At 40.7% G+C, this 27,947-nt stretch overlaps 1 protein-coding gene across 8 annotated transcripts; it reads right to left on the reverse strand.

Annotated features, from left to right (window-relative positions):
• Window positions 1-1,556: 1,556 nt before the first annotated feature.
• Window positions 1,557-21,069, reverse strand: LOC117949799 (coiled-coil domain-containing protein 136-like). 8 transcript variants are annotated; one of them, XR_004657740.1, is made up of 10 exons: window positions 20,882-21,068; window positions 20,611-20,752; window positions 14,004-14,352; window positions 10,994-11,068; window positions 9,697-9,999; window positions 6,968-7,085; window positions 5,617-5,893; window positions 5,299-5,430; window positions 3,573-3,636; window positions 1,557-2,338 (listed from the first exon to the last, which is right to left on the reverse strand). XR_004657740.1 is itself a non-coding variant. In XM_034880334.1 (10 exons), the coding sequence occupies exons 2-10, from the start codon at window positions 20,656-20,658 to the stop codon at window positions 2,326-2,328; spliced, it is 1,428 nt and encodes a 475-aa protein (XP_034736225.1). In that variant the 5' UTR covers window positions 20,659-20,752; window positions 20,882-21,069; the 3' UTR covers window positions 1,557-2,325. The 8 variants fall into 8 exon arrangements, 7 of the variants coding, with proteins under 7 accessions (XP_034736225.1, XP_034736229.1, XP_034736230.1 ...); XM_034880334.1 differs by having other exon boundaries at window positions 3,573-3,685; window positions 20,882-21,069; XM_034880338.1 differs by having other exon boundaries at window positions 3,573-3,685; window positions 14,004-14,315.
• Window positions 21,070-27,947: the final 6,878 nt, after the last annotated feature.

Here is a 27,947-nt window from a genome sequence, read left to right on the forward strand (position 1 = left end):
TAACGAGCCATATCGCTCAATCTAACAACTAAGGTCAAATGCAATCTAAAGACATGCAATGACTATACCACCTTTGAACAAAGAGGTACCGGAAATTATTATCAGTGCTAGCAGTTCTGAATAACGTCACGTAAAGAAACATTTACACAATTTGGCTATCAAATATACGATGCTCTTTCAAAATAGAATAAACTTTCTACAAAGCCAGTACAAATGGATTTAAGAAATATCTCTCCCATAGTACTATTTGTCATAACTATTTACATGAAATACAAAGTAACAGAATTGACATAAATAATATATTGTGCTTCTATTTGTTTTCTAGCATGCTTTTTTTCAGTTCGAAACTATTCTCACCAAAAAACATTTCACAAATGTAAACATTAATCAGTCCTTCCACATATACATATATATTTTTTGTAATTAATGCTTAAACAACCTTTTTCTGACACCTTCCTATTTACAAATTTTGGAACTATACCAATTTCTAAAATGCCCTCACAACTATCCAACCCTGTTAGTTCTTTCACTTCAGACGCGTTTATCAGGTCGTCAGTAAACAAGGGAACGCTGGCAGTCGACATTCTCCCACTGAGTACCAAGAACAACCTGCGATCTCCAGAAAACGTAAATAACAAAACACTAGCCATTTAAATCCTGCTGGAGAGGAACAAAAGTTTATTTCTACACGGCGAAATGTTATAAAACATAATAATATAGCTTAATTATCCTACAATTTATTCCCAAATTTGCTGCGGTATTTTACTAGCACATAACAAAACTACAGCAAACCATATTTGTAAGTTTACCGATGCAACTGTGGCTGTAAGATTTTAGAGTTGATCACAAAGTGAGCTGTGAGCAGGTTAGATAAATCAGAAATACTGCACATGCTTTCTGGCATCTTGGCTGAACTGAGAATTAAAGAGCAAGGCGGGAGTTGTTTGATTTAAGAGTCAGACACGAGACATTTGAGGCAGGCAGACGTGACAGAGCCTGGAGCAAAGCACATACAGTAACTGAACAACCCTCTAAAGAGGAGCCGACTCCACCCACAAGGGGTTCAACATCCAGGGTTAATTCTAGGATTTTTTAAGTAGGTGGCACAGGGGGACCAATAATTATTGGGGGGGGGGGGGATTTTATCAGAATACAGCATAGAAAATATGCTTAGAAATAGTGCTGGATCCATGGTATTAGAATTTTGGATAGTCATCATGGAAATGTTAATTAATCACATGACAAATGCTGGGAAGATTAGCAAAACAGGCAGCCAAGTGACAGTACTCTGATCCAATGGATATCACAACTGTCAGATTGACAGCACTCGAGCTCAAAGGATGGGGGGCCACGCCAGGGGGGGCAATCATATTTCAGAGGGAGACGTGCCATCCCATGCCCTCCTTCTAGCCCCGCCCCTGTAAACATCACTGATTTTAGAACAACAGGTGTTTTGTTAGCCATACATGTGTTGTAGCACATCATTGATGTTCATATTTTAAAGAGTTCCAAAGTGTTGGGCAGAAATACAGTGGCTGGATAGTTCGTAATGTTAAGTTGATGTTAATTCATGGAGATTTTTTGACATTTAATTCTGTTTTGTTGTACGTGGAATATATTGCATTCAGTATTTAGGGGAAAGCAACAAGAAGTTAATAGTCAACTCATTTACAACCTGCTCATTTTGTTAATATAAAGAGCATATTTTGGCCTACATATCATCGATTTCAGTGGATTAATTTTCCAGACTCCGGAGTTGTCATTATTATCAGAGACCACTATGAACTATGTAACTATGAAATTAAATATTTAAACAAACAAACAAACAAGCAAATAAATAAATAATGGTTCCATAATTTGAAAACCAGTTGGTGCATTAATAATCAAAACCTTCATTTGTATCACATTGTTAGCTAAAGGAGAGAAAAATAATATTCACAGACAAAGATTAAGAGTGACAAAGCACTAGCATACATTTAGTGGTGTGAGCTCAGTCCTCATGTGGACTCTCTGCAGGTCAACTCATCATCATCTTCAGTCTTAAATGAGGCTGAGCGCATCATTCTCAGTGCATGTAATACCTTTTCATCAGCGAAAACATTTCCCATACATTTCGTACTACACCACTGTCAGCTCTATCACATTAAGAGAAATCCAGTTCAGTCTATAGACATGGCAGGAGAGAACAAGGGCTGGTCTGAAGCAGACGTCTGTCCTTGTGCAGTTGTTGCCCGTCCAGTCAACATCGGACGAGGGCTCTCAACAAGCTAGTCATCATTAGTAGCACTGCTGTGGCTGCAGTGATAGTCAAAATGGAGTTCCAACCTACCTCACTCCCCTGAAGGAAGACAGGATAAGAGTGGTGTTAAGTGTCAGTAGAGGCTATCCATCAGCCAAAGATAAACCGTATTGGGCTTTTAAAGCAATAGTTTGATATTTTAGGAGTTAAGCTTATTCGCATTCTTACAGAGTGAGATGAGAACATTGTTACCCCTCTCATGTCTGTATACATAAATATGAAGCTGAAGCCAGGAGAGTATTGGCTTAGCACAAAACAGTTGGTCTACCTCTGTCAGATACATACAAGCACCTCTAAAGCTCACTAATTAACATGTTGTTGTTTTTTTTGTTAAATCCATACACAAATAGAATTATAAAAACAACATTTTGTGGTTTTAGGGTAGTTATGCGCTGTTGCTATTTCTTGACGAATACCAGTTTATCTGTCTGCCCAGAACTTAAATGCTGTCTCCGCGGGTTGTGGTTGACAATGAAGACTCAGAGACGTTACAGCGCTTATAGGCCAACAATTAGCTATTTACAGCTTTAACTCCCCGAAGACCACAAATAGTTGTTTTTAAATGTTTTATTGTGTACAGATTAAAGTTTAAACCAACTACAAACATTGCCGGGGGGGGGGGGGGGTTGTCAATGTTTGCTGTCTGGCTGTAATTGTTGTCTAACCAATGTCTGGCTGTAATATAATATTTAACACACAGACATGAATACGGTATCAATCTTCTGTAGAGAAAGCATACTGTAGCCTACTTACCAAAATATTAAACTATTACCTGTAAATGACTTCGGTGCCATTCATGGAAATATTATGTTGTAATTTGCCAAACTGCCCAACCGTCCCATGTCCATCTACCATAAATGTTTCATATCATTATCTACCTTCATTCACTGAAGATTTTCCCAGGAAAATGTAGTCTAGACCAACCCTCCTCAACAATCGCCACTCCAAATTAATCTTGAGCAAAAGTTTATATATAAGGGTTACCCGAATAACACAAAAAACAATTTTCTCACTTACATGTCCAGGTTTTGAGATATTTCTGCCTCCACCAAAAACAAAGTTTTTGTTTAGTTTTTTTAAATCCAGCAACACTTCTTAGCAAACTTATATCTTAGAACCTTAGCAAATAAAACCCAAACTATCTGCATAGTTAGATATGAGGTGTGAGAAACCATATTTTTTATGTTATTTGGCTGATCTGACTCTTTAATCATCAGTGTGCAAGAACCATTTGCAGCATTACGCATCAGATAGAGATAAGCTCCTCCCATACCTTGCCCTCTGGGACGCCAGCTCCGACAACCAGCACCAGACCACAGCCAATATTACAATTATTCCTAAGAAGGGGATGGAGAGAACAGGGTGCTCAGACGCATGGATGAATCTCTGAGGAGGGAATAAAAACAAACAGGACCATGGAAATGAAGGGAATGAATAAATGGATGGATAGAAGTATCCAAATCATAAAAACACAGATATTAAATGGTGTGACAACGGCACAAATGGACCACCACTACAAATCATAAAATAAAAAAATTGTGACATGGTCTATGGCGTTTATATCAAGGGGAAGGATTGTGATGGAGTGATTTACATTCCCTGTTAAATAAACAATGCTTAACTTTAAGGTGACATACACATCAACTCAATGTGAATATGTGTGAGCAGTCCTGTGGGGCATTTATTGGCTGCGTGTGATGTTATGGTGACAAAGAAAGAAAGACGTACAACATAAAGGTAGCAACTAGCATATTGTGATATTTTTGTCTCTCTATCCTCATTTTAGTGTTCATTTGTTTTTACGTTTTGCTAAATTTGTAATCGTAGAGGCTGAGAGGTCATGGACATTCAGAGAACAAGGACAGCATCAGAGACAGGCACGGGGAGACAGTTTGACATAACACAGAGACATCCCTTTACGGCTGTTGTAGACAAAACACAGATTTTAGTTCAATTTGTTTCTTATTACAGAAAACATAAAGGACCTACATAAATACAGTATTTTACACTGATTCTCACCAATTTCCAAACGTGGAAAAGTTTAGTTTTTTAAGATTTTTGGATGCATATTTTCTTTCCTTAAGGTAGTTGTTGGTATCCATTGCTTTTAAAACTGTAGGAAAATCAACTTGCAGAATATTGAGTCTGTGGTAATGTAGGTAAACTATGTCACACTGTGCTGCATTCACAAACTGTATTCTCATAAGGTCAAACCCAGAGGACAAACAATAAGCAAATATAAACGTAATGAAAGGAAAATGAATTTGGTACTTTGGTTATTGCGTTAAGAAAGTTTAACTTAAGAGTTTTGGATTTTCCCCTGAGTGCTTGAAAACATTAAAAACTATCCATACTTTCAAACACATATTATGCAACAATACTATAGTGTAACTTTGACTAAAGTGAAACAGGGAATGCAGTTTATTGTTTTAGTTACCTATTTCAGACAACTGTATTTATTTCACTGCAAGTGGACTTTCACACAGCACCTTATAAAAATCAATAGAAACCAGTCTTAAGGAGGGAGAAGGTCCCAGAGCTGCTGACGGTTCCCCAGCCCAAAGCACACAATAAATACATTATTAATAATGACATGGGCTGACAGGCCAGGCCGGGCCAGGCTACATCCAAACAGATATTGCTACAGAATGAAACACATAAAGAGGGGGCTCAAAAGACACATGATACAGTAGGTGTGATGTTAGCCATGGTATGTGTTAGTTGACAGTGTGTGGGCAAAAAAAAAAACGTTATTTAGTTGTGTAGTAATCACTGCTGGCAATTCTCAAAACCACTTCTAGGACAAGTTCACATTCATTTAAAAATAAAAGAATTGAGAAACAGCAAAACCTGCTCTAATGATGCTTTACGAATGCAACACTAACCAAACAACTTAAATGTACTAAAGATGATCATTAATTGCTTATAGTTATATAACATTTAAATCAGTTTCCCTACTTCGGATACTAACCGTACTATTATTCATGTCTGTCTCTCACCTGAGCCCCCCCTGACAGCTTCTCCAGCTCTGCCTTGCAGCGCTGCAGCTCCTCCTCCAGCTCTGCTCTCTCCCTCTGGCTGCAGTCATACAGTACCTGCAGCTCCTGCAGCTCCATCTTCAGACCGTTACACTGGAGAACACAGAGAGTACATTCTTAGTCTTTTCCTTACAATCAACTTTTAGTGTATTTGATTGAAATCTTCGTAACAAAAATCCAAAACAGAATTTGCTTATAACGATTGACCCAAATCTGTCCATGTTTTATTCATTTTATCATACACTCCCAAGGCATCTCTTAGACACTAATGCATCATACCTCTCTCTGAACCTGTGAGGCCTTCTCCTCTGCCTGTTTGAGCTGGTCCCTCAGGGAGAAGATCTCCCCAATGCCTCCGTTCCAGCCGGTTGGTGTCATGGGCTTTCCATCAAATGAAATATTCTTCTGGATGGACGCGTCCACGAGGCGACAGTTCTCGGACTGGGCCATGGTCATGTAACTCTCTGTCAAGACCTCATCCGAGCCAAGTCCTATCTCCTTCCCCTCTGTGCCCTCCTCTGCATCCTCCTCTTTTAGTGACAGGTAGACACTGGAGCTGGACCAAAGGAGTCATGGGGAAGAATACAACATACTTTCAACTTCAGCTGAAATAACTCAAAAAAGGGCTGATAATTTCCGGGATCAAAGGCTTAACATGGTTGCTATGCTATTTAATATGATAACAAGCGAGCCTTTTAACATTTGTACATGCAGATATTTTATCATGACATTCTCAACATCTGCTAACACTAGAGACACTATTTCATTATTCATGTTTCTGTTACAGGCATATGTATCTTGCCAGCTTTGTAATAGCACTGCAGCGCTAGATTATTTTCGTTCTAATCAATTATTACTTTTTTACTATCAGTTAATTATTGTTTAGTTTATAAAATGTCGAAAAAAGGCCCATCACAGTAAAATTGTTGTTTTGTCTGACCAATAAACCAAAACATTTTTTTAAATTAAATTCAAAAAGATGCAAAACAGAGAAAAGTGGCGCTGGAACTAGAGCATGTTTGACATTCTTACTTGATAGATTCAATTAGATTAATCATCATTTTTACATTGTTGTCCCACCACGAGGTCCATTTAGTAGCTGTTCAGGTTAGCAAATGTATGCTCTAAAACAGCCTACAGCAAAGCCTCAAGTATCAAAACTTTTTGTTTCATTTATAACTATTTCTTTGTGACTTATTTCTCTGTGTTGTATATATTGTCTTCTCTGTCTCTTCTAATCCCACATTTCTTCTTCCTGTAAAGCACTGTAACTTCTGTTTTGAATATTGCCCATATGCCGAGGAAGATTGGGGGATGTGTTCAAAAATGTCATAATAGCTACTAAATAGATCATGTAGGGAGACTGCTTTTAAGATCAATAATTAACTTTCATTCTCAAAACTGTTGTTGATTAATTTTCTGTCAAAATAGCTATCAATTAATAAACTAATGGTTTGGGCACTTAGGTGTGATCCCACATGTTACAGCTTTACTGAAGTGCTTAAACAGGTGGCCAGTTTTTTCTAAATGAGACAGGAATGGCTGTGACGAGGGGTAGTATTCCAGAGGGTCTCCCCTCCAGCTGATCCAGTAGGCACAGCTGATGAGTGAGCAGTCATTGACCTCTCACCATGTCCTCTGTCTCTGCAGCAGCTGCAGCCTCTCAGAGAGACGTCTGTTGTCTTCTTTCAGGGTCTGACACTCCTCCTTCAGAACACGGCACTCCTCCTTCAGCAGGTCCACGTCACCTGGCAAAATAAGGAAAGTCAGAGATGTCCCTGGTTGAGGCTTAACATCATTACAACCTAGAATATATTTACAGGAGTAGTTTTAGGAAATACTGTATGTGTATTTGCTTTCTTTCCCGGAGTTATTTGAGCTAAATATGACTTTTCTTTCAATATGAAGCTAGCACCAGTAGCTTAGCTTGCCATAAAGACTGGAAACAATGGGAAAGAGCTAGCATGGCTCTGTCTAATCGCAACTAATTTACTATCATATCTTGTTAATTTAATCTGTATAAAAATGAAGTGTAAAAATGATAATTTGCTGTTTTATGGGGGGCCATGTGCTGGAATATTTTTGGCTGTGACCGGTTGCCATGGTAACTGGCAGAGACTCCAGGAGACTGATCTTGGCCATCCTGACCCGCCGTCAAACCACATCGTGCCAGCCAGAAAGCATATAACCATGTTTCCTAAAATGTCAAACTATTCCTTTAAAATGAATGCCATTTTGAGTTAGATTATACGTGCTTATGGAGTAAATTGTGAGTGATGTTTTCATGAAACAGCCCAACAATGAAATAATATGAACTCCCCTCCCTGAGTCCCTACTGAGGCTCAGCTGCAAAACCCAGCGATGATATCAAGTGTGTCCCTCCCCCTCATGACTTCATGTCCCTGGTATCCTATGTGCACACACATCTGCACACACACAAACATTCACACCACTCCCCTCAGTAATCACATTTGTAATTTATGATGTTTATTAAACCCACAAATGATTTATGAGCTTGACTGCAGGATGCTAACATGTGAGCATGGAATAAAAACATCCATAACAGTATTCTTTGTTTTCACAATATTAGTCACAAAGACTGATCATGGGCTATATATGTGCAAGTAAGCTGGATAAATTCCATAGAGCACATGGAGTCCTCTCACAGATTTACTTGTTTTCTTGTTTACACAAGATTTAAAGATGAGGTGTAAAACCAATCATTTTTGTATCTTGACTTTGATGTACTATAAGTAAAACAATGTTTAAGGGAAGAGGAGGTAAGTGTGCCAACTACCCAAACCTCCTCCACCCTCTGTCTCTCATCCTTTCTCTTTGGCATTCATCTACACTGGGGCTTGAATGTTTTGGCACCACAGATAAAGAAAATTGTATTGATGTTTATAAAGAAGCCAAGAAAAGATGGAAAATCTCCAAAAGGCATCAAATGACAGATTAGACATTCATGTAATTTGTCACAAAAAGTTAGATTTTTATTTCCATCATTTACACTTTCAAAATAACAGAAAACAAAAAAATGGCGTCTGCAAAAGTTTGGGCAGTTTACAGCATGCACCGCGCACTAAGCAGTCATCTAGAAAACTGAAACTGAAAATAGTTGACATTCACAAAGCAGAAGAAGGCTATAAGAAGATAGCAAAGCGTTTTCCGATGCCAATATCCTCTGTTCGGAATGTAATTAAGAAATGGCAGTCATCAGGAACAGGGGAAGTTAAAGCAAGATCTGGAAGACGAAGAAAAATATCATACAGAACAGCTTGCAGGATTGAAAGAAAAGCAAGTCAAAACCCACGTTTGACTGCACAATCTATCCAGAAAGACCTGGCAGACAGGCTGGCTATAAAGAGATACAAATATGGTCTTCATGGAAGAGTCATCAGAAGAAAACCTCTTCTACGTCCTCACCACAAAAATCAGCATTTGAAGTTTGCAAATGAACGTATAGACAAGCCTGATGCATTGTGGAAACAAGTTCTGTGGAGGTTAAAACAGAACTTTTTGGCAGGAATGAGCAAAGGTACATTTGGAAAAAGCAAGGGCACAGAATTTAATGAAAAGAACCTCTGTCGAACTGTTAAGCATGGGGGTGGATCAATCATGCTTTGGGGTTGTATTGCAGCCAGTGGCACAGGGAACATTTCACGAGTAGAAGGAAAAATGGATTCAATAAAATTTCTGCAAATTTTGGACACTAACTTGATGCCATCAGCCAAAAGCTGAAGTTAAAGAGAGGATGGTGTCTACAAATGGATAATGTTTATAAACACACCACAAAATCCACGGTGGATTACATCAAGAGGCGTAAACTGAAGGTTTTGCCATGGCCTTCACAATCTCCTGACCTCAACATAATTGAAAATCTATGGATAGACCTTAAAAGAGCAGTGTGTGACAGACAGCCAAGAAATCTTGAAGAACCGGAAGACTTTTGTAAGGAAAAATGGGTGAAGATTCTTCAAACAAGAATTAAAAAACTCTTGGCTGGCTACAAGAAGCGTTTACAAGCTGTGATACTTGCTGAAAGAGGGCAGTACAAGGTATTAACTCTGCAGGGTGCCCAATCTTTTGCAGACACCATTTTTTTGTTTTCTGTTATTTTGAAGTGTAAATGATGGAAATAAAATCTAACTTTTTGTGACATATTATACGAATGTCTAATCTGTCATTTGATGCCTTTTGGAGAGTTTTTCATCTTTTCTTGGCTTCTTTATGCACATTAATACACATTTTTACCTAGGGTGCCCAAACTTTCAAGCCCCACGGTATACCTGTCATCTTCTGTTTTTTTCTCATCTATTACTACACTGGTCTCTCCTCTCCACGCTCCACGTCCCTCACCCTCTTTCCTCTCGGCGTCTCTGCGCTGACTCTTCATGCTGATCTCAGCTCTCAGCGTGGTGATCTCCAACTCGTACTCCTGGGTCTCCTCGCTGAGTCGCTGAAGCTCGGCCCGCCGGCGACACAGCTCCTCCTGCAGTGAGGCGATGTCGTTCTCCCTCTCTGCTGCTGCCTCCTCCGCCGCCTGTTGGAGCAGGATCACCTCCTCCTGAGCAATGCGCAGCTCCTCCTGGGCCTCGGCCAGCTCGCTTTCCTTCTCCTCCTCTAGGCTGTCCATCTCCTCCTGCACAGAACGCAGCTGGGCTGGAGGGAGCAGAGGAGGAAATGTGTAGGTGAGACTGCATTGATAGGTAGGTAGGTAGGTAGGTAGGTAGGTAGGTAGGTAGGTAGGTAGGTAGGTAGGTAGGTAGGTAGGTAGGTAGGTAGGTAGGTAGGTAGGTAGGTGTGTGTGTGTGTTTGTGTGTGGAGCTCATGTAATTTATCGTAACAGACCTTTTTCTCAGGGTCAGATTATTAATTTAGTATTTTCAGAAGAGGAAAATCCTCTCCACCTCTCAAAAAACAAGAGAGCAATAAAAGGCAATGGCAATAAAACTAGTATTAACTTAATTAAAAAGTTCAGACATAATTCTTGCAGATACGTCATTAAATAGTTTTGCAAACTGACTGAAAACTAAGTTGCAGCTTAAAAAACAATATCTTGTTCCTCCTTTTTCCATTTATCTTTGTCTCTTTTATTGTAAGGTTTGGGTTTCCTTTCTCTCTTTTTTCTTTTCTTCATTTATTTTTTCTTTTCCTGTACTCAGAGCCCTTATCCTGGATTTTTTGGGATGCGTTGGTTTTGGGGTGTGTTTAATTGAGCCCTCATGATTAAGCACAAATCTCATATAGGCTTTTTGAAGAATAATTGTGTTTTGGTGTGAATGATTTCTTAAAAAATGCCCCCAAATCAATGACCCAAGTGATTGCAAGCATTTAACGTGTTCCAGTAAATCAACTCCCAACAAACTTAAGTAGCACTTTCTGTCTGAGAATATTCATTAGAGAACTAGGGGACAATGGAAATCCATACAGTGACGTACAAGATGGAAGTCCTATTGATTAATGCTAACAAATTGTTCTCACTGGCAGCTTATGGAGTGAAATTGGCATTGAGCTATTGACAGACAAGAGAAATGTAATATGCAATATCTGAATTTAATTTTTTGATTATTTTTCCTTTGTCTGTGGAATAATCATAGTTATTGCCTGAGTTTATTTAAGAACAGAACTTCTGTTAAGCATTTAAATATGATACCTTGGAGATTCTGGATCTGACGTGTGAAGGTTTCAGCCTGATGGGCACTGGCCAGACGCTCATCCTCCAACAGACCTGGTGGAGAGGTGAAGAGAGAAGAGAAGTGGAGGAGAGGGGGGAGTGGGGAGAGAGATAAGAGGAAAATGTCAGTTCAGCAGGCCAATGGAAAGATGACAACTTGATAAGGTTCAACCTTGAGGCCTGACTGAATAACACAAGCAGGTCTTTGTGTTAAACACAATGTTAGCCGAACCATAAACATTACTGTACAATTTGTTAGTATATGCATTTTACTATTATATCCATTTGATGAAACAGTCTTCTCTTCCTTATTGTTATAACCTAATCTACAGCAGAACAAAATTAGGCAGATTATTTTTGCCACTTTTGATTTGCTAAGTTTGTATTGTTTCTTTTTGGTCCCTATTAGTGTGTCATGCCAAGTCCTCTCTCTAGGATCCTTTGGGCAGATTCACTAATGGTTATAATACAATAACAGCAGCTCGTTAAATACAGAGGAAGGTCAGTTAAGCTTGTTTATTCTTAAATCAATTTATTTAAATTAACAAAAAAAAACATTTTCTTGTTTACCCTTGTATTTACGCTTCCTAGTATATACTGTATATATATATAAAACCAATTACATTCCCATCAGCCCCAGCTGTACTTTGAGTCTAGCGCTAATTAGCAAATATGAATTTACATAAACTTTGTGAACATTACACCTGACTAACATCAGCATATTAGCATTGTCAGTGTGATCGATACATCCTCACAGATGTACTGCTAGCACTGCTATACACTCTTAGTCTTGTTTAAACATTTAAAACGCACTATCAACAGTTGTCATGGGGATCCTTTTAACAGCAACATTGTGCTTCAGATTTTTCTTCTGCTGGCATGGAATCTACCCTTGTTTTCATGATACAAGCTGTGATAGGCAGCTTGTATAAATAATCATCTTTAGGTCCGTGATTTTTACCTGTACCTCACCTTCCGCCATTCTCTGACCATGTACACTCAGGACCCCCACAAACTTCACAGTTCCAACCCCCCCAACAGCTGCCAGCAGTCTGAACAGCTGACTGTTCCCAGTGGGGGTTGACCAATAGTGATTTCTCGTTGTGGTCTAGGACACCCAGTCTGGAAGCTTCCCTCAGCATGCACGCAGTTGTCTGAGGAATGCCTCTCCCGCTGCCAAACAAACAACTGAGCTCACCACGCCATGACTTTTAGTATGAGACAGTCACATGCACACACTTATAAATATACACATACACACAGACACACAGAGACACACACTCTCACACACACACACACACACACACACACACATGCACACTGAGCTCTCTGTAGCCCCATACCCAAGGCCTTACTCACTGCTAGTGTCCCTGAATGTTAAGCTCATCATTTCTAAGGTATGATGTGATGCTTCATTTAGTGCCTTGAGGAAATGACTGCGTCAGTGACTGCATATAAACATTTATGCTTCTACATGTTCAGCTAGATTGTGATAAACAGGAGATTTCTCGGGTGGAAAGTTAAGCTGTACAGGCGGAGGACACCAAGTTTTCTTCTGTACTTGGATATAAAGAACTGAGAAAATGTAAAGAGTCACTAAGATGCAAAGTGCATTGTTTGTTTTATTTCATTACAATAATAGTTAAGATTGAATCCAAAATCATTACATACTTATTACATGATTCATAGAGAGGGACAATTCCAGATGGCAGAATTGAGATAAATGTTAGTGTTTAATTGCAAATAATTTCTTATTTTGCTTATTAGTAATTTCTTTTTTAGGTTTGATCATGTTTTGTCCACTCGGTTTATTGGTTCAGATAACATTTTACTCACCACCTCCATTGTAGAGATTTGAGACACCTGGAGTCAAGAAACGCAAGTGCAGGAATGATGGTGGTCAGTTGTAGTGAAATGCAGCCCATTTCACTAAAGAGATTAGAACACTCAGATCAAAAATGGCGGCATCATCACGTTTCACAAATTATTGTTGAATGCAAATTACAGATACTTTTACGAGTCAAGCTCTTGCATGCTTGTATCTGGGTTGCAAATATAGCACTTGTTTTGAATGGTAAATTGTGTCAACGTTATAGGGAGAGGCAATTAACATGTTGCAAGTTGTTTAAACTGGCCCCTGCATAGCATGGTGTATCCACTTTTTGTCCAACTTGCGACTGACATACCCGCCATATTTATTCAGTTCATATTTATTTAACAGTTTTTGGTGGCAAGCTTTAAATTTGTTTTTGTTTTTTTATTTACAGTACATATCTTCTTAAATTTCCATTTTTAAAAGAGATGCCAGTTGGAGCTAATTGCACTACATGTTTTATTTAGTTCACTACAAGGGCTACAGGGATTTCCAGGATATTCCAAAAATACTTAAATATTTTAAATGATTTTGCTTGCAGTTTTTGGGAAAGCTTTAGCTTCTTCGGTTGCTTGCCCCAGTTTACGTTTCACAAATGTCCTGATTAATAGTCATAAAACACAAAAAACATGGGCGCATGGATACCTCAGTTGGTAGAGCAGGTTCCCATAGATAGAGGTTTACTACTCAACGCAGCAGGCCCTGGTTCGACTGTGACCTGCGGGCCTTTGCTGCATGCCCTTTCCCCTCACCCCTTTCATGGCTTCAGCTGTCTTGTCTAAATAAAGGCCAAAAATGCCGCAAAAAAAATCTTAAAATAAAAACCACACACACACAAAAACATGACAATGACAACTTCACAATTGGCAGCATTTCTCTTGAAATGCCAATACATTTCCCCAGGAAGACAGGATATATGGTATGTGAAAGATGTTTGCATTTGGTTTCACAGATTTTGATTTCAGGTCAGATGGATGTGAAATAAGTAGTAAATAATGGATAAAAGATTGTGACAGAGGAAGATTAATGATTCAAAGCACTACAATAAATCATCAATAAATAGTATACACATACAGTCTTGGCATTGACAGTCATATCCAAGGCTAGTGGTCTCACCTTGCAGCTCATGGAAGCTCTCCTGGTGTTTGTTGGAGGTATCTCTGGCGTCGTCCAGTTCAAGCAGCAGCTGCAGCACCTGGGCCCTCAGCTCCTCCAGCTCCTGCTCCTCTGTCAGCGGCTCCTGCTCCGGATTTCCCTTCTCCTCCCCTTCACCTTCCTCCTCCTTCAACTTCTTTTCTTCCTCCTCCTCCTGAGCTCTGTCCTGGTCCATTTCTTCTTTCTCGTTGTTCTTCAGAACGCATCTCTCCTTTGCTGTCATCTCTTTGTCCATGGTGGGGCTGCACTCTGCTTTCAGATCGCAAGGGTCATCTGATGAAAAGATGACAGCGATATTAGAAAGGGATGCCTGGCAGGGAGAGAGGGAGACAGGAAGAGAGATTTACAGGTGACAAATACCTCTCTGTCATCAACCTAAATGCGGTCAAGGTAAAACACAGCACTTCTTGTTTTCTTTTGAATCAACAACACCATCTTGTGATTGAATGAGCATTTGAGTCTGTTGTCTTCCAACCTATTTTGCACTCATGGACCTTAATTTAACACACTAATTTATATACACAAAATTACTGACAGCCCCTCTTATGAGATTCAAGAAACAAGAAATCCATGCTTAATCCATAACACTTGTTGATGACACCTGATTAAAATGTTACTATAAGACAGATATGTATTATATTTCTGTATTTGCACACTGAAATTACATTTCTGAACAGTAGGTGGAGTGAGTTAGCTGACAGTCCACAATGCTGAAAGAGAAGGGGGGAGGGGGAGTTGTGAGTCACTATGACTCACCACTCAGCAATGCACCTCCAAGATCATAAAAACACAAGCTACAACTCATACTGTATGATGTGACAAACACACCTCCCTCTCTTGTAATATACTGTAATGTGTCACATTACACTGTTGTGTGCCGTTTTCTTTTCTTTTTTGTGTTTTCTTTCTCCTTGTAGACAGCCTGGACTGAGCTGTTGTTAACGTGGGCTTGTAAAGCCCAATGAGACAATGTGTATGATGTAGAGCTAAACCTGATTAGACATTATAACAGCTGTTGCTTGTTAGAGCTGCGAAGGCAAATGCAGAGCTGGTCAGACTAGAAGGGAAGGCATCATCTGCAGCACAACATCGTCAACAACACGACGGTAAATATCCATTTGACTCGGAGGGGAAAGTCTATTCCCATTAGTCAGATGAGATTTGCCGCCAGGCAGGAAAGGCCAGATCTAAATGGAGATTGTATTTACAGTGTTAGTTTGTTCTCAGGTGGAGTCATAGGTTAAAAAAATCACTTGTGCCTCAGGTACTGTCTCCTCCCTGGCTATTATGCTTACATCACACACTGGCCTGCCATCATTTCTATCTCATTTCTCAATGACATGCCATCCAGGGTCAAGCTCAATCTCAGAAATAAATTGATATGTAGCATCACACATTCATGTGTAAATAGTGTCAGAGTGCCTCAAAATTGCTGTTTGTACTCAGAAAGCAGCGTGAGGATGGGAGACGGGAATGGTGTTCGCTGACAGATGGGAATAGAGCCATGTGAAGAGGAAAAGGTGCAGCAGGGGACACAGTAAAGCATTAACTAAAAATCTTTCTAATTAGGAGTGATGCTACTGGTGGGATCCTGGCTCAGGGGATTCTTCCATCTCTTGTGGTAATGTCCCTGCCTTGTTGTTCCCCTAACTAGATATAACTATTTCCAACATAACCAAGCACTTACAACATATATTACATCTTATATTTGGTCTGTATGACATTAGACGAAAGCTACACCGTTCCTGTCTCATAATAATGTTAATTTAAACAATGTAGCCCCTGAGAGGCATGTGAGAGGTTTTACGAGCACTGGACTATTTGTCATTAAACTTTGATGCTGGTGTAATGAGTTAGTCATAAAGAAGAAAGCTGGACCGTGTGGCTGGGAGAGTTTAGAGCTACTTGTATTGCCAGCGGCAACTAAAGGCCATCAAGAGACAAAAAGCTCCCCACTGAATATCATTCACATCCGAATGCCGTGTTTTAGGTTTTGTGGCCTTCAGACAGTCCTCCAATGGGCTCAAACAGGGAAAACATGGCAAGAATTAAGAAGTACAATGTAAAAACTTGTATACACTTTTTGTACTGCTGCTGGGCATTGCAAAATTGTTTAGGACATCTGTTAATATGATGGACAAGAAAGCATTTCTCAACTGTCTTTAACTTCCTTTGACAGCCTCCCTCAACATATTGTTCTGGGACCATCAACTCTATGAAACCTCCTTGCCATCCCTACTATCCAGTGTTCCCAAACCATCTGCCCTCTTAGCTATTCCTAACAGCTTGTTTGTTTTGTTCATTTCAGTTCTTAAGAAAACGTTATCACCTCACCTTGTGCGTTAATGTCAAACACATTATGCAGCAGTATCAGCTGCAGTGATACCTGGGATCACTCCACCGCATTCGTTAGCCCAGCGCTGGGCTTTATTCTTGCAGGGATTGCATTAGAGAAGGATGCTGCTTGCATACTACAGCAGGGACGGGCAGGAGAGTCATCTCAGGAGCAGTGTTACAGCTCTGGGGGGAGGATGGCTTTATCTAGCCCCAGCACATTCTTTCCTTATCACATTGCAGCAAAACACATTGAGTATGTCACTGCAAACATGGTTCCACTTTAGAAAGGAGACAACAAGCAGAGCTGAGCGTTCTTTGTCAGAATTTGAAAGAGCTGAGATTAAATTAAAAAAACATTACTGTAATGTTGCAACACAAGCTTCTTTGTTTAGCTTCTGATTTGATGTTCAGAGATGGAGTGAAGAGTGTGATGAAGTATGCACTTCTCAAATTTTGAGGAGCAGAGTGACAATTTAAGCAAACAGAGGCATGCTAGAGGAGGGACAGAGCTGGTTTTACCTGGCGCCACAGGCAGGCCTTTCTCCCTAAAACACTCAGTGGGAGTCGGCAGTTAGAGCCGTAGTAATGTATATTAAATATGTTTAATATGTGTCTGCTCCATTCCCTATCAAATGAAGAAGGCTATTCAATTTTGGTGTGTGAGGAAGAGAAGACAATAAGAGAGATGCAAGGAAGGAGGAATTAGGAAATGGCCTGAAGGGCACACGAGCTGCTCACTTCCTGATGAAACTAGAACAAGTCAGGTAAAGCCATGCACTCGTTCATCTCCATGGTGGCCTCTGCACACCAGGGCTTCACCATATGGAAAATCACCATGGAAATAAAGCTTGCTTTGTCCACACTTTTGCTTGGCATAGAAATATTTCCATCTACTTTTTGCTTTTCCCCACAGAGTGATCTTATCAGGTGTCCTTTCATAATAATACCTTTATTTGTGTAGCACTTTTCAAAACCAACAGTTATATAAGAAACAGTTTTGAAAAGGCCACACAATAAAAGTGAGTCTTTAGAAGAGATTTGAAAGCCCCAGAGCTTCGGCTCATGGGGGGTATAGCAAATCACAGGTAGGAGCCAGGCAGTTCAGGGCTTTAAAAACCAGTAGTGAGTCAAGGGCAGCGAGGATTGGTGCGACAGGGTCACTCCTCTTAGTGCGAGTTAAAAGCCTGGCGGCATCATTTTGATTATGCAGCAGAATATGGATGTTTTCCTTGCTAATGACGAATAGGAATATGATCTATATTGCTAATGAATATAGAGCATAGCAATGATCAAGTTGCCCACAGAGTGAAGTCAGCATGACATTTTCTGACTTCAAGCTGTGTGAGACTCAACAGGTTGAGATGAGGAGCAAGCTACAGGGGTCATGAGGTTAATACCTCTTTCTCTCTCTCTCTTTTTCTCTTTCTCTCTCTCTCTCTCTCTCCCTCTCTCTCTCTGTACTTGGAGCCTAAAAAAACTCCAGGGAGATAGAGGAACAACAGTAGCAGGAGACAACAAGAAAGACAGGAATAACAAGCACAGAAGAGTTGGGCTGACTTAATGAGCCGCTCTGTTATTTAAATGGAAAATTCATGTTTGCACTTTCAAAGGGAAATAAGAGAAAGTGGGTCAATGGAATAGAGATGCATTGTTAGAATGAGATGTAACTTGGCCTCATTGGATAAGATTAAACAAAAGCTGTGTCAGTGTGCACCTACTGTAGGTGACTGATTCAGGTAATTTGCTTTTTATGGGAATATGCGTGGTTTGTGTGGTGGTGCAATGTGTGCGTGTACATGTGCTTGTTGTGTAGCGATTCCATTAGGGGTTATGAATAGTGACAGTACAAAGCATGAAAACAAGTGATGCCGTAACAATCCATTTGATCACAAATCAGTACCTCCCACCTGAAAGCAATCTCTTAGGGAGGTTTCACATCACATAATCCCAGAGGAAAGAAAGGTACCACAGCTCACCATGTAGCCGCCAAATCCAAAAAGGATAATGACCCAGAGGAAGAAAGAACCTAATGATAGGTTGAGAGTGCCGAGCATTTCTGCGAGGGAGAAGTAAAGTTTTTTTTAAATCCATAGAATAAGCTGCAGGAAGGAAGGTTCCTGGACCAAACGTTTTCCATTATGCAACCAAGAGAATTAAAACAAACGTGGCACACTCAATTTTGCCAGGGACCTGCAGTGCCTTGAAAGCCTGTTAAGTCTAATGGGGGGAAATGAGGATAGGGTGGTGCAGGGAGAAGAAGCAGGGAAGCCTGAGGGTAGAAAAACATACAAGATTTGTTTCCATTTGATTAGCCTTACTAAACACTTATGTGAGAATCTCACATTGTTGTTTTTCTCAGAGGTCCATGCACCTCCCAGATCTACAAAGTTTATCTCAGGCACAAACTTAGCTGTTAGTTCCAGAGAGTACACTGGAGAGGAGTGCAGGGAAAAGCAGGAGAGGACAGGAGTGAAATGCTGTGTGGGCTGAGGCACTGGCAGGTGCAAAGGTTTGTGTGTGTGTGTGTGTGTGTGTGTGTGTGTGTGTGTGTGTGTGTGTGTGTGTGTGTGTGCGTGTGTTTCAAGCGTGTGTGGGCGCAGAAGAGAGCCGAGCATTGCAATTGAAAGAGGGGGAAGAGATATTGAGTGGGAAAACAGAGAGAAGGATGGAGAGAGAATATGGTTGGCGACTTGTGCAAGTGGGAGGAACAATATGGAAGATACACAGACAACTCGCAAATGTCAAAGAGCAGTGGGAGTGTGTTTGTGTTAGAGCATCTGTATTTCCTGTTGGTACATTTGTCAAGTGTTTTAGAAGCAGTTCATTTAGTGCAGTGCAGAATTAATTTCCAAAAGGAATGAAAAAACATTTTAAAATAAAGCCTAGAATTCAACTACAGTTTAGAACAAAGTCACCTTTTTCTAAGCACCCAGACAGAAATCTAGCTAGTACTGACTTCGGCCAGGACAGAATGAATGCCCTTTAATCCATTTATTATTTAATGTAATACAAAAAGACACTAGCTTTTGATCAATCCACTTTTTGTCTGCTGTATGTCTATCCTTCTTATGAATTTCCTGCTTTAAAAGCAGACCTCAGACTGATGAAAGGCAAGAGGTCTCTAGAGGTAGAGTAACAGGAACAATCTCATGAGGGGCAGGATGGTCAATACGCAGGCCCCAGCATAATAGATGCATTAGAGGAAATGACTCACTGAACACTTTGAACAAAGTGGTTTAATAAGTCTACAGCTGACTGAAGAGCAGGCATTAAGAGATAATCCGCCAAATGCTTGTTGTCAAAAGTTCAACTTTGGGACAGTACTGCACAGGAAAAGGAAGCCTGATTCTGGCAACCTTGGCCAATGGTCAAAGGGCTGCTGACCTGTGATTCTCTCTGAGCCCCTCCACACCAATCAACATCCTCCTAGCAGTGTCCCACACAGAGCTGCTCTGTTTATACGCCCATTCAAAACATGAAGAAAACACACTCTTCGTCCTTGTTGGGACACAAAGACACAAGAAACATTCCCCACATTCTTCCCTCAATACAATTAAATGCAGTACTGATTATGATTATACCAAATGTCATACACCAACAGTCAGTTGTATAAAGTTACCAAACAAGCCTGACAACAGCTGCTCATCATGCATTCAAAGCGAGTCTACAACAAGACCTAATTTTGGAGCTAAAAACAATCTAAGCATAAAGTATAAAAAATTAGCTGATCTATAAAAATATCCAACATTACATGATTCCACATTGAGTCAATTCTCAACCAGGCTTAGAATAGCATGCAGACAGACTAAAGGCAAGCTACATCATTTCCTGCCTCTGGTTGCCAGCCATCTATTATTACTGTACCTGGCAGCGTGTCGCCTCCATTAAATGTCCACAGAAGCCATGGCTGACAGTAATGCCCACTCGTCAGTCAGTCTGTCAGCTCGACCACAGCTCCTAATAAAGACAGGCTACCACAACATTCTCCCCTCCATCACCTGGTCACCTCTCTCCATCTCCTCCACCTCCTCAGTTCACCACCCCATCCCTCACTTCAGGAGTAAACACTCTTTCTCAGCAGAGAGAAACATCGACCTCTCTGCCTTTTCTTGCTGATAATATCTGATCTGGCGTGCATGTCTAAAAATAGCCACAGCCAACTGCACAGAATCATGGATAAACAAGCACACACGCACACACGCACACACACTGCCAAAACAGCTGCACAGACCTGTAGAGTCCAAAGCCTCCTCGATGAGTGGAGGTAAACGCAGTCCATCCATAGCCCCCTGTAGCTGTAGCAAAGAGGGAGAGACAGAGAAAGAGAGTGGGCGAGAGAGGGTCAGAGGCTCCACACGCCCACCTCAGCTCAGCTGCAGGGACGGAGAGAGAGAGAGAGAGAAACACGGAAAGTACTGAGCACCGCGTCGAGTACTCGCACACACACATGTGCAGGCTTCAATGCACACATACACACACAATCTAGTGCACATAAACTATACCTCGGGAGAATTTGGGAGGATCCGGGAAACTGAAGGTTGAGCTTTGGAGCGTGGGAGAGATGCCGAGAAGGAAGAGGGGAGGAGCAGAGTGAAGGGAAAGATGCTGTTTTCCAGACGCGAAGCTCCGTCTCCCTGCGCAGATCGCTCTCTCTCACACACACACACACACACTCTCTCTCTCTCACACACTCTCTCTCTTCCACTATTTTTGCACTATTCTTTCAACTTCTTCCCTTTTTTCAATGCCTCTCCCCTCCCAACCCCCACCCTTCGCCCCCAAATTATACGTATACACACATACACCAACAACCAGGTTTAGAATCCTGTTTATTACAGTAAAGTATCATACTTTACAAATTATTGAAATTCATCTGAAAATCTTCCCTTTAATATCATAGTATTACTATTTGAAATAGTATGCATTTCAAGTGTGAAATCATTTGATAGCTCAATCCACCAGTGTGAAAGAGTTGGCAAAACAGATCTCCAGTGAATAGCAAATCCTTTAGCTGCCAAATGATACATCTATCTAAATTAACCATGCAGATTCCAACTGGCTTTTCTAGTTTCTTAATAAACAATGTTGAGTATTAGAATAGATGACACAGCACCAAAACATGTGTAAACTATGTCTTTGCAGCTTTTACCATTTATTTGTGCTTACTACATGCACTGTACACACACACACACACACACACACACACACACACTTCCTCAAACACCCTTGTACGTTCGGCCTTGGCCCTTAAGCCAAATTAATTGACCTATAATGAGGCTTCTCCAGTGCAGGCTGACAGCTACCAATGCAGCTAACTGATCATCCCCCCCCCCCCCCCATTGTTCATTTCCTCCCATTGCTGACTCTCTTTCTATCTCTGTTTACTGCTAATGAAAAGTGGCCCTGCACTATAAACAGCATCTGAAACACACACATGCTCACCTCCATTTGTATCACTACCCTTCACCCACAAATCTTTTGGTCTCTGTCTGTCTCTCACCTCTGTCTCTCGCTCTCTCTCTCTCTTCAGCTGCTATCTTGCAACTTCTGTTCAGTACATAAGGAGCCAAAAATGGGAGGTGTGACGTGATAAAAGTCTGAAAATATGTTAGCTTGGAGAGAGAGAGAGAGAGAGAGAAGAAAGGATGGCCAGGCTTAACCGTTGGCTGGCCCAGCAGGAGGATATACCTGTCACAGCACTGTCAGAGAGCAGGAAGTGCACACAGATGAACACACAAACAATATAGTCACACACATTCTCACATGGAACCTGCAGACATCTGAAAGAGGAAATGTTTGAAGAAAAAAAAAACAGAAGTTAGTAACGGAAATAGAAAGAAGCAGAAAGTCAGAGTTTCTACAAGTGGATGTTTGTGCCAGTAATAAACATCTATGTCTCAGAGACAGACAACAAGTAACGATGGATAAAAGATACCAGACTGAAAATGTTTGCTGTCTGCTTAGAAGCACTTCCTTCACTTCTATGTAGCTCTTTACAGCTTTCCTCAGGCAGTTATAATCCCCAGACAAGGAGGCTGAAGTCGTCCCACAGTCACCTTAACACACACATACACACACACACACACACACACACACACACACACACACACACACACACACATACATACAGGAAAGGAGAGAGTTGGCTGACAAGGTGTTGATAATGAGCTGTCTGGCTTCAATCTGCCCATATGTCACTCAAGTGTGGCAGGAGCCTGGTTGCAGACTGCCACAGAAGGAATGCAGATACCAGATTAAACCATGGTTAAAGACTAAAATAATTCTCACAGTTTGTTTCAAACTGCTTGCGGAATCATTTTGGCAAGGATGGAAAGCTAATGCAAAAGTATACTGTTATCCCGATTTAGTTGACTTTAACAGTACTTTGTGTGGAAACCTGTTGCTTAACACCGTCTTTGTTTTTACACAAGGTGAAACTTAACAGGTCAAGTTGTATCAGTAGTGTTAAGACAGAAGGCTTGCATCATGTGAACGCATTGTAAGTTTTGTTGTCACATTACAGAAACTACACACTATAGCTTTAAACATGCAGAGAAACATAACAAATATAAAACGTTAGGGTACTTACAAATAATAACAACATAGTTTTTATACATACAGTATATAAAAAAACATGATTAAAACACAATTTAACTAGGACAGAAACCGTTCAAAAGACATTGTTTCCCATGAGCCTTTGCATCTCTTCAGCCCAGAACAGTTGAAATGACCCCAGCTCACATACAGAAATTCAACATCCTTAGTGATCTGTGCTCTGCATACTGATTATTACAAACAACTAATCGGATTTTGTAATGAATATGTTTTTAACAAAGCAGGAAAGAATATTACGTGACCATTTAGTGAAGTTTGATTAAAACAAAATCTGTGTTTAAAGTGTACACTAAGGTGATATTGAATGCTGTTGGATGCTACACTTTGTGACAATCCCCACGATGTTTTAACTTCCTTTAGTAGTATTTTCAAGTGCCAACGTCTGATTGCCCTGTAGTAAGGGTGTGTTAGAGATGAGTTGTTTGTTCTGTAACCGAGTGAGGGAGTGAGAGAGTGTGAAGTCATACCCAGGGAATCTCTGCTCTCATACTGTGGTCTTTGTTGTCCAGATTCAACAAGTCACCCACAGCTACGTACAGCACAGACCTCTGGAATGTGAGCCTGTAATTACCATGTAACACAAATGGACACACACAGATGCAAATGCATGATGATGCAATGCTGTGGTTTTGCATTCAACATCCTCTATTCATAATCCTCTATTCATGTACCCTTGAGTGGAATTAATGGTTTCATGGGAATGTTTGAAAACGATTCATGATGCACAAAAATTCGCATCATGAATATGATTATGTGTGGAATTCGTGTGTCTGAGCCCTGGCTCCCGGAACTCTTATAGTCAGACATTCATAGTCCCAATGGGATAAATCCCGCTAACGTTGGTGATCCTCTGATATTTTGACCACCAAATTGACATTTGGGGTTTTTAGAAATATCTCTAAAACTGTGGACGGAATGCAGTGAAATGAGGGGCAGACATCGACGGTGACCAAAATGAAGAACTTTGGCAACCCCTTAACTTTTCATCTGGCACCATCACCAGGTTACATTTTAAATGTGCCCTATACTCTACCAACTGGGTAGAGCTGGCAACTGTCCCAGGGTCCCAAATGCCCCATAAGTAATTTATTTGTATTTACATGGTGTACGGTCCTAAATGAAATTGTTAGCAAACCAAGGACAGATAGTACTTTACTGAGTCTCAAGGGAAATATAACGTTGACTGCAGTTTGCTTTCAATAGGACTTTGGAGGTTATGGATTACATGCAGAGAGCAGAAGAAACAGGTGGTAAAAAGGGATCCAAAAGCTCATTTTTGTATTGAGTCCCATGATGGGATAATCAAGAGCAGAATACAGGTTTAAAGGTTTAAAGAAAAGTGACAGAAACACAGACACATACAGACCAATAGCACACATCAAATATGGGATGCAGACTTTAAATAGAATAGAATTCAAAGAAAAATTCAAACCTTGTTCCTCCAAAAATCAAATGTTCAACACAGCAAAAGTACCGAATGTTGTTAAATCTCTCAAATCAGTTTTAATGAGTCAATGATTCTAATGTTCAAATGCTTGTCTAGTGGCAGTGGTCAAATATCACAAGGCCGTCTAACATAATTTGCTTTTGGATACACCCAAGGGATCAACAGGCCATATAATTACTCTCTAGCACCAGTGAATCATTGTCACTGTCAGCTGGACATGTAATGGATGCTCAAAACTGTAAAAGACTGTGATTCACCCCACAATCCTCTTTACTCCAATGGGCTGGCAGCATTTAACTCCGAGCATCACTGTGGCGCTCTATCGTTGCCTAGCAACTAAAGGAAATCGGAGGTGCCTTTGAATTAGGGCATTTTAAGAGGTGATCTATATGAAGACCTTGATGATAAATGTTGTAACATAGCTGGAATTTTTATCGGCTGTTTCCATGTATTCGTCATCAGAGCTTTTAATTCTGGTCACAGACGCTGCGGCGTCACAGTTGCAGATCTTGTGCCTGCTGAGGCATGAGACTGTGGCTTTTTGCTAGATGCAGGGTGTATTTTTATGTTATAGTGCAAAAGCAGAGAAAAAGAACATGGCCTGTTTTCATGACACCATAGCCAGGAAATGGGAAGGGCCCAGTGCTGCAGAGGGGTCTAAATCAGTGTGGAGGTTGCCAGAGAGGTCAGAACTTTCCCAGAATATGAACTCATGTACTCAGTGACTAAAACACACAAACAGCACAAACATGTATTTACTAACACACACATGCAACTGAAATTCACCAAATTTAAACCATCCATGCTTAAAGCTAATCCCATCCACACATTCCCCTCTCTCTTCCTTGTCTTCCGAGGAGTGAAACAAAATGTTACACTCTCACTTCCCTCAGTAGAAGAGAGTAGGAGTGAAGCGGTGGCTGTCCTTTTGGTGGCCTCCTCCATACAGGTCACATCCCCTGCAGTCACCATGCCAACCTGTGTGAGGAAGAGGCTTAGCTGCGAAGCCCAAAGGGACTTGATGAGGTCCTGGGATAATTAGCAGCTCATTATGGAGCCCAGTGAATAGGCCAACAAGCACCAGGAGCAGCAAGAGAGAGCGAATTGAAAAACACACAGGACCAAAGCACACATCAAAGGGAAGCGCTCACTTTTCAGATCACATAATACAGAGGAGAGAGAGATTGGGAAAAAAATATTGCTCTCCATTCCCACCTACAAATATAGCTCATAATCCCTGTTTTTAAGTGTGTTTGTGTGTGTGTGTGTGTATGTGGCTGTGTCCATGTGTGTGTTAGTCAGGATCTTCTCATCACACCAGTATTTTATCTCCCCCAGCGGCCCTTAGTTGCTCAACAAATGCAAAAAACACAGATCCACCTACGCACACACACACACACACACACACACACACACACACACACACACACACTGTGTGAGTGCCACAGATCCCCAGTTAAGCTATCTGTCTATCATCCCCATTCCTGTTCCTGTGTGTCACCGTGTGTCTATTCCTCTTTTAAGGCATGCAGGCACTAGTCACGCAGAATAAACCGTGCAGAGGGCTGTGCCAGGTGACCCATTTTGCAGTGCCACTGAGTTTACCCACATACAGACATCATTTTTTCTGTATATACGTGTGTTTGTGTGTGTCTCTATTGCTCCCTGGCAGTGATATGCAGCAGTACTTTTGATGTTGTTGTATTGTCGAATACGGTGTGCGTGAAATGTTATCTGTTGTTTGACGATGATATTTCACATGGTGTGTCATTATTTATGTTGTTGGAGTTGTGCTGTTGCATGTTGTACCAGCTTGACTGAGGGATAATTAAAAAGACTGTAATTGAATTAATCCATCTCCCTCCGACTATCTGCATCCAGGGTACCAAAATCCACCCTGATGGGAATTGCACCAGTGACAGTTTCAGTTTACAGAAATCATACCTGTTCACAGGATGGAGTACAATATAACCTTGCTTTACTGTTCATGGAAATACACAGAAATATGCTGCAATGGTGCCCTCCACTTTAGAACTATGTAGATTTCTGTACAGAAACCGTAGTTTCCATGTTAATTTGTTCCAGCAACAGAGGGCGCTACTCTTCCACACAGCTTGGGATATTATGCCACAGAAAAGTGTTGTCTCTATGGAGTACATAGGTTGTGTCTCTCTTCTGCGCCTTACTATTGGCTTTGACAGAATGTAGCTCTGCATACAATCTGGTTGGTACCATGAAGGCTGTTTAAGATGCTGCAGCCTTCCTATGTTTGTCTGATCTCAGTTGTGTCAACAGTGCAGCACCCACACCCTCTAGTGGTGGTGAAGGAGAGATTATTTAGTAGTAAGAGAACAGCAAAAATTTGCAAGAGTGTATGGCTGCAGCCTGGACACCTCCCTTCTCATGCCCCGCTGTCTCACCCGGATGGTGTCATCCCAGAGTTTTGACTTTTCAAGAGTGTCATGACCTCCAATCTCATGACCTTCTGTCTGATGCCCTCCCGCGTCATGCCCTCCTGTCTCATGCCTGGACAACAGTCCAACAGTAAATTTAGATGTTCAGAATACAAAATCGCAAATTATTTCCTAAACGAAGTCACTGTTAATTTAGTCATCATGATGTAATTAATTGAACAAGTTTTCATGCTGAATTTATGGATGTGAAATTTGACCAAAAAAAAATAGGATTCATATAAAATATTGATTAACCTTCTTTCTGAAATCATTAAACATTTAAAACTGCATCAGAGTATGACGTTGATGTTTGTTAAAGCTATCTCATGCGAGGGCTTAATTTCAAGGGCCGAAAGGAGCATCACTGGCTCCTCAAGTTTAATATTGTTATTGTTACCAACAAAATAAGTAATAATCAATCTGTGCTCATATTGTGGAGCAGGTGGAGCCATTTGCTCTTGAAATGTAAAAAAACTTTTTACAACAAAGGACTTCTAGTCCCTGCCTGTTTAATCAGCCGGACAATTTGAGCTTTGTAGACCTTGGGATTTATCAAACTGAATAAATTCCGCCCGCACATAAACACAAAACTGCTTTGCTAGCTCCATCATGTTGTAACTAAGACATCTGCTGAAAAAATAATTGTATTCATTAGCATGATTTCCCTGCTGTTTAGTTCAAAAACATCCAAAACACCAAAGTACTCTGGGAAAACCCTAGCCAGGATGGCGTGAGACAGGAAACATGAGACGGAAAGTCTCCAGGCTGCAGCCATACTCAACTCAATATTTGTGGCATTGATATGTAATAGAATTAGAAACTGTATGCAAATTAAGCTTTGTCTAAGGGTTTGTTATTATGGTGCAAATGTCCATAAGGAAATTAAGAAATCTGTAGTTTTATAAATGAAGAAGGTACCCGTATATTCTGTGAATGTAGACCTTTTTTTGGAAGTTTCTTTGTTTCGTCTGTTTCTTTTTTTACACCAATGGTACTTGGTAACCTAATCTCTGTTTTCTGACTGACTTATGCTGACTACTAATAACTACTGAG

Source organism: Etheostoma cragini, chromosome 8, assembly GCF_013103735.1.
Source record: "Etheostoma cragini isolate CJK2018 chromosome 8, CSU_Ecrag_1.0, whole genome shotgun sequence".
NCBI lineage: Eukaryota > Metazoa > Chordata > Actinopteri > Perciformes > Percidae > Etheostoma > Etheostoma cragini.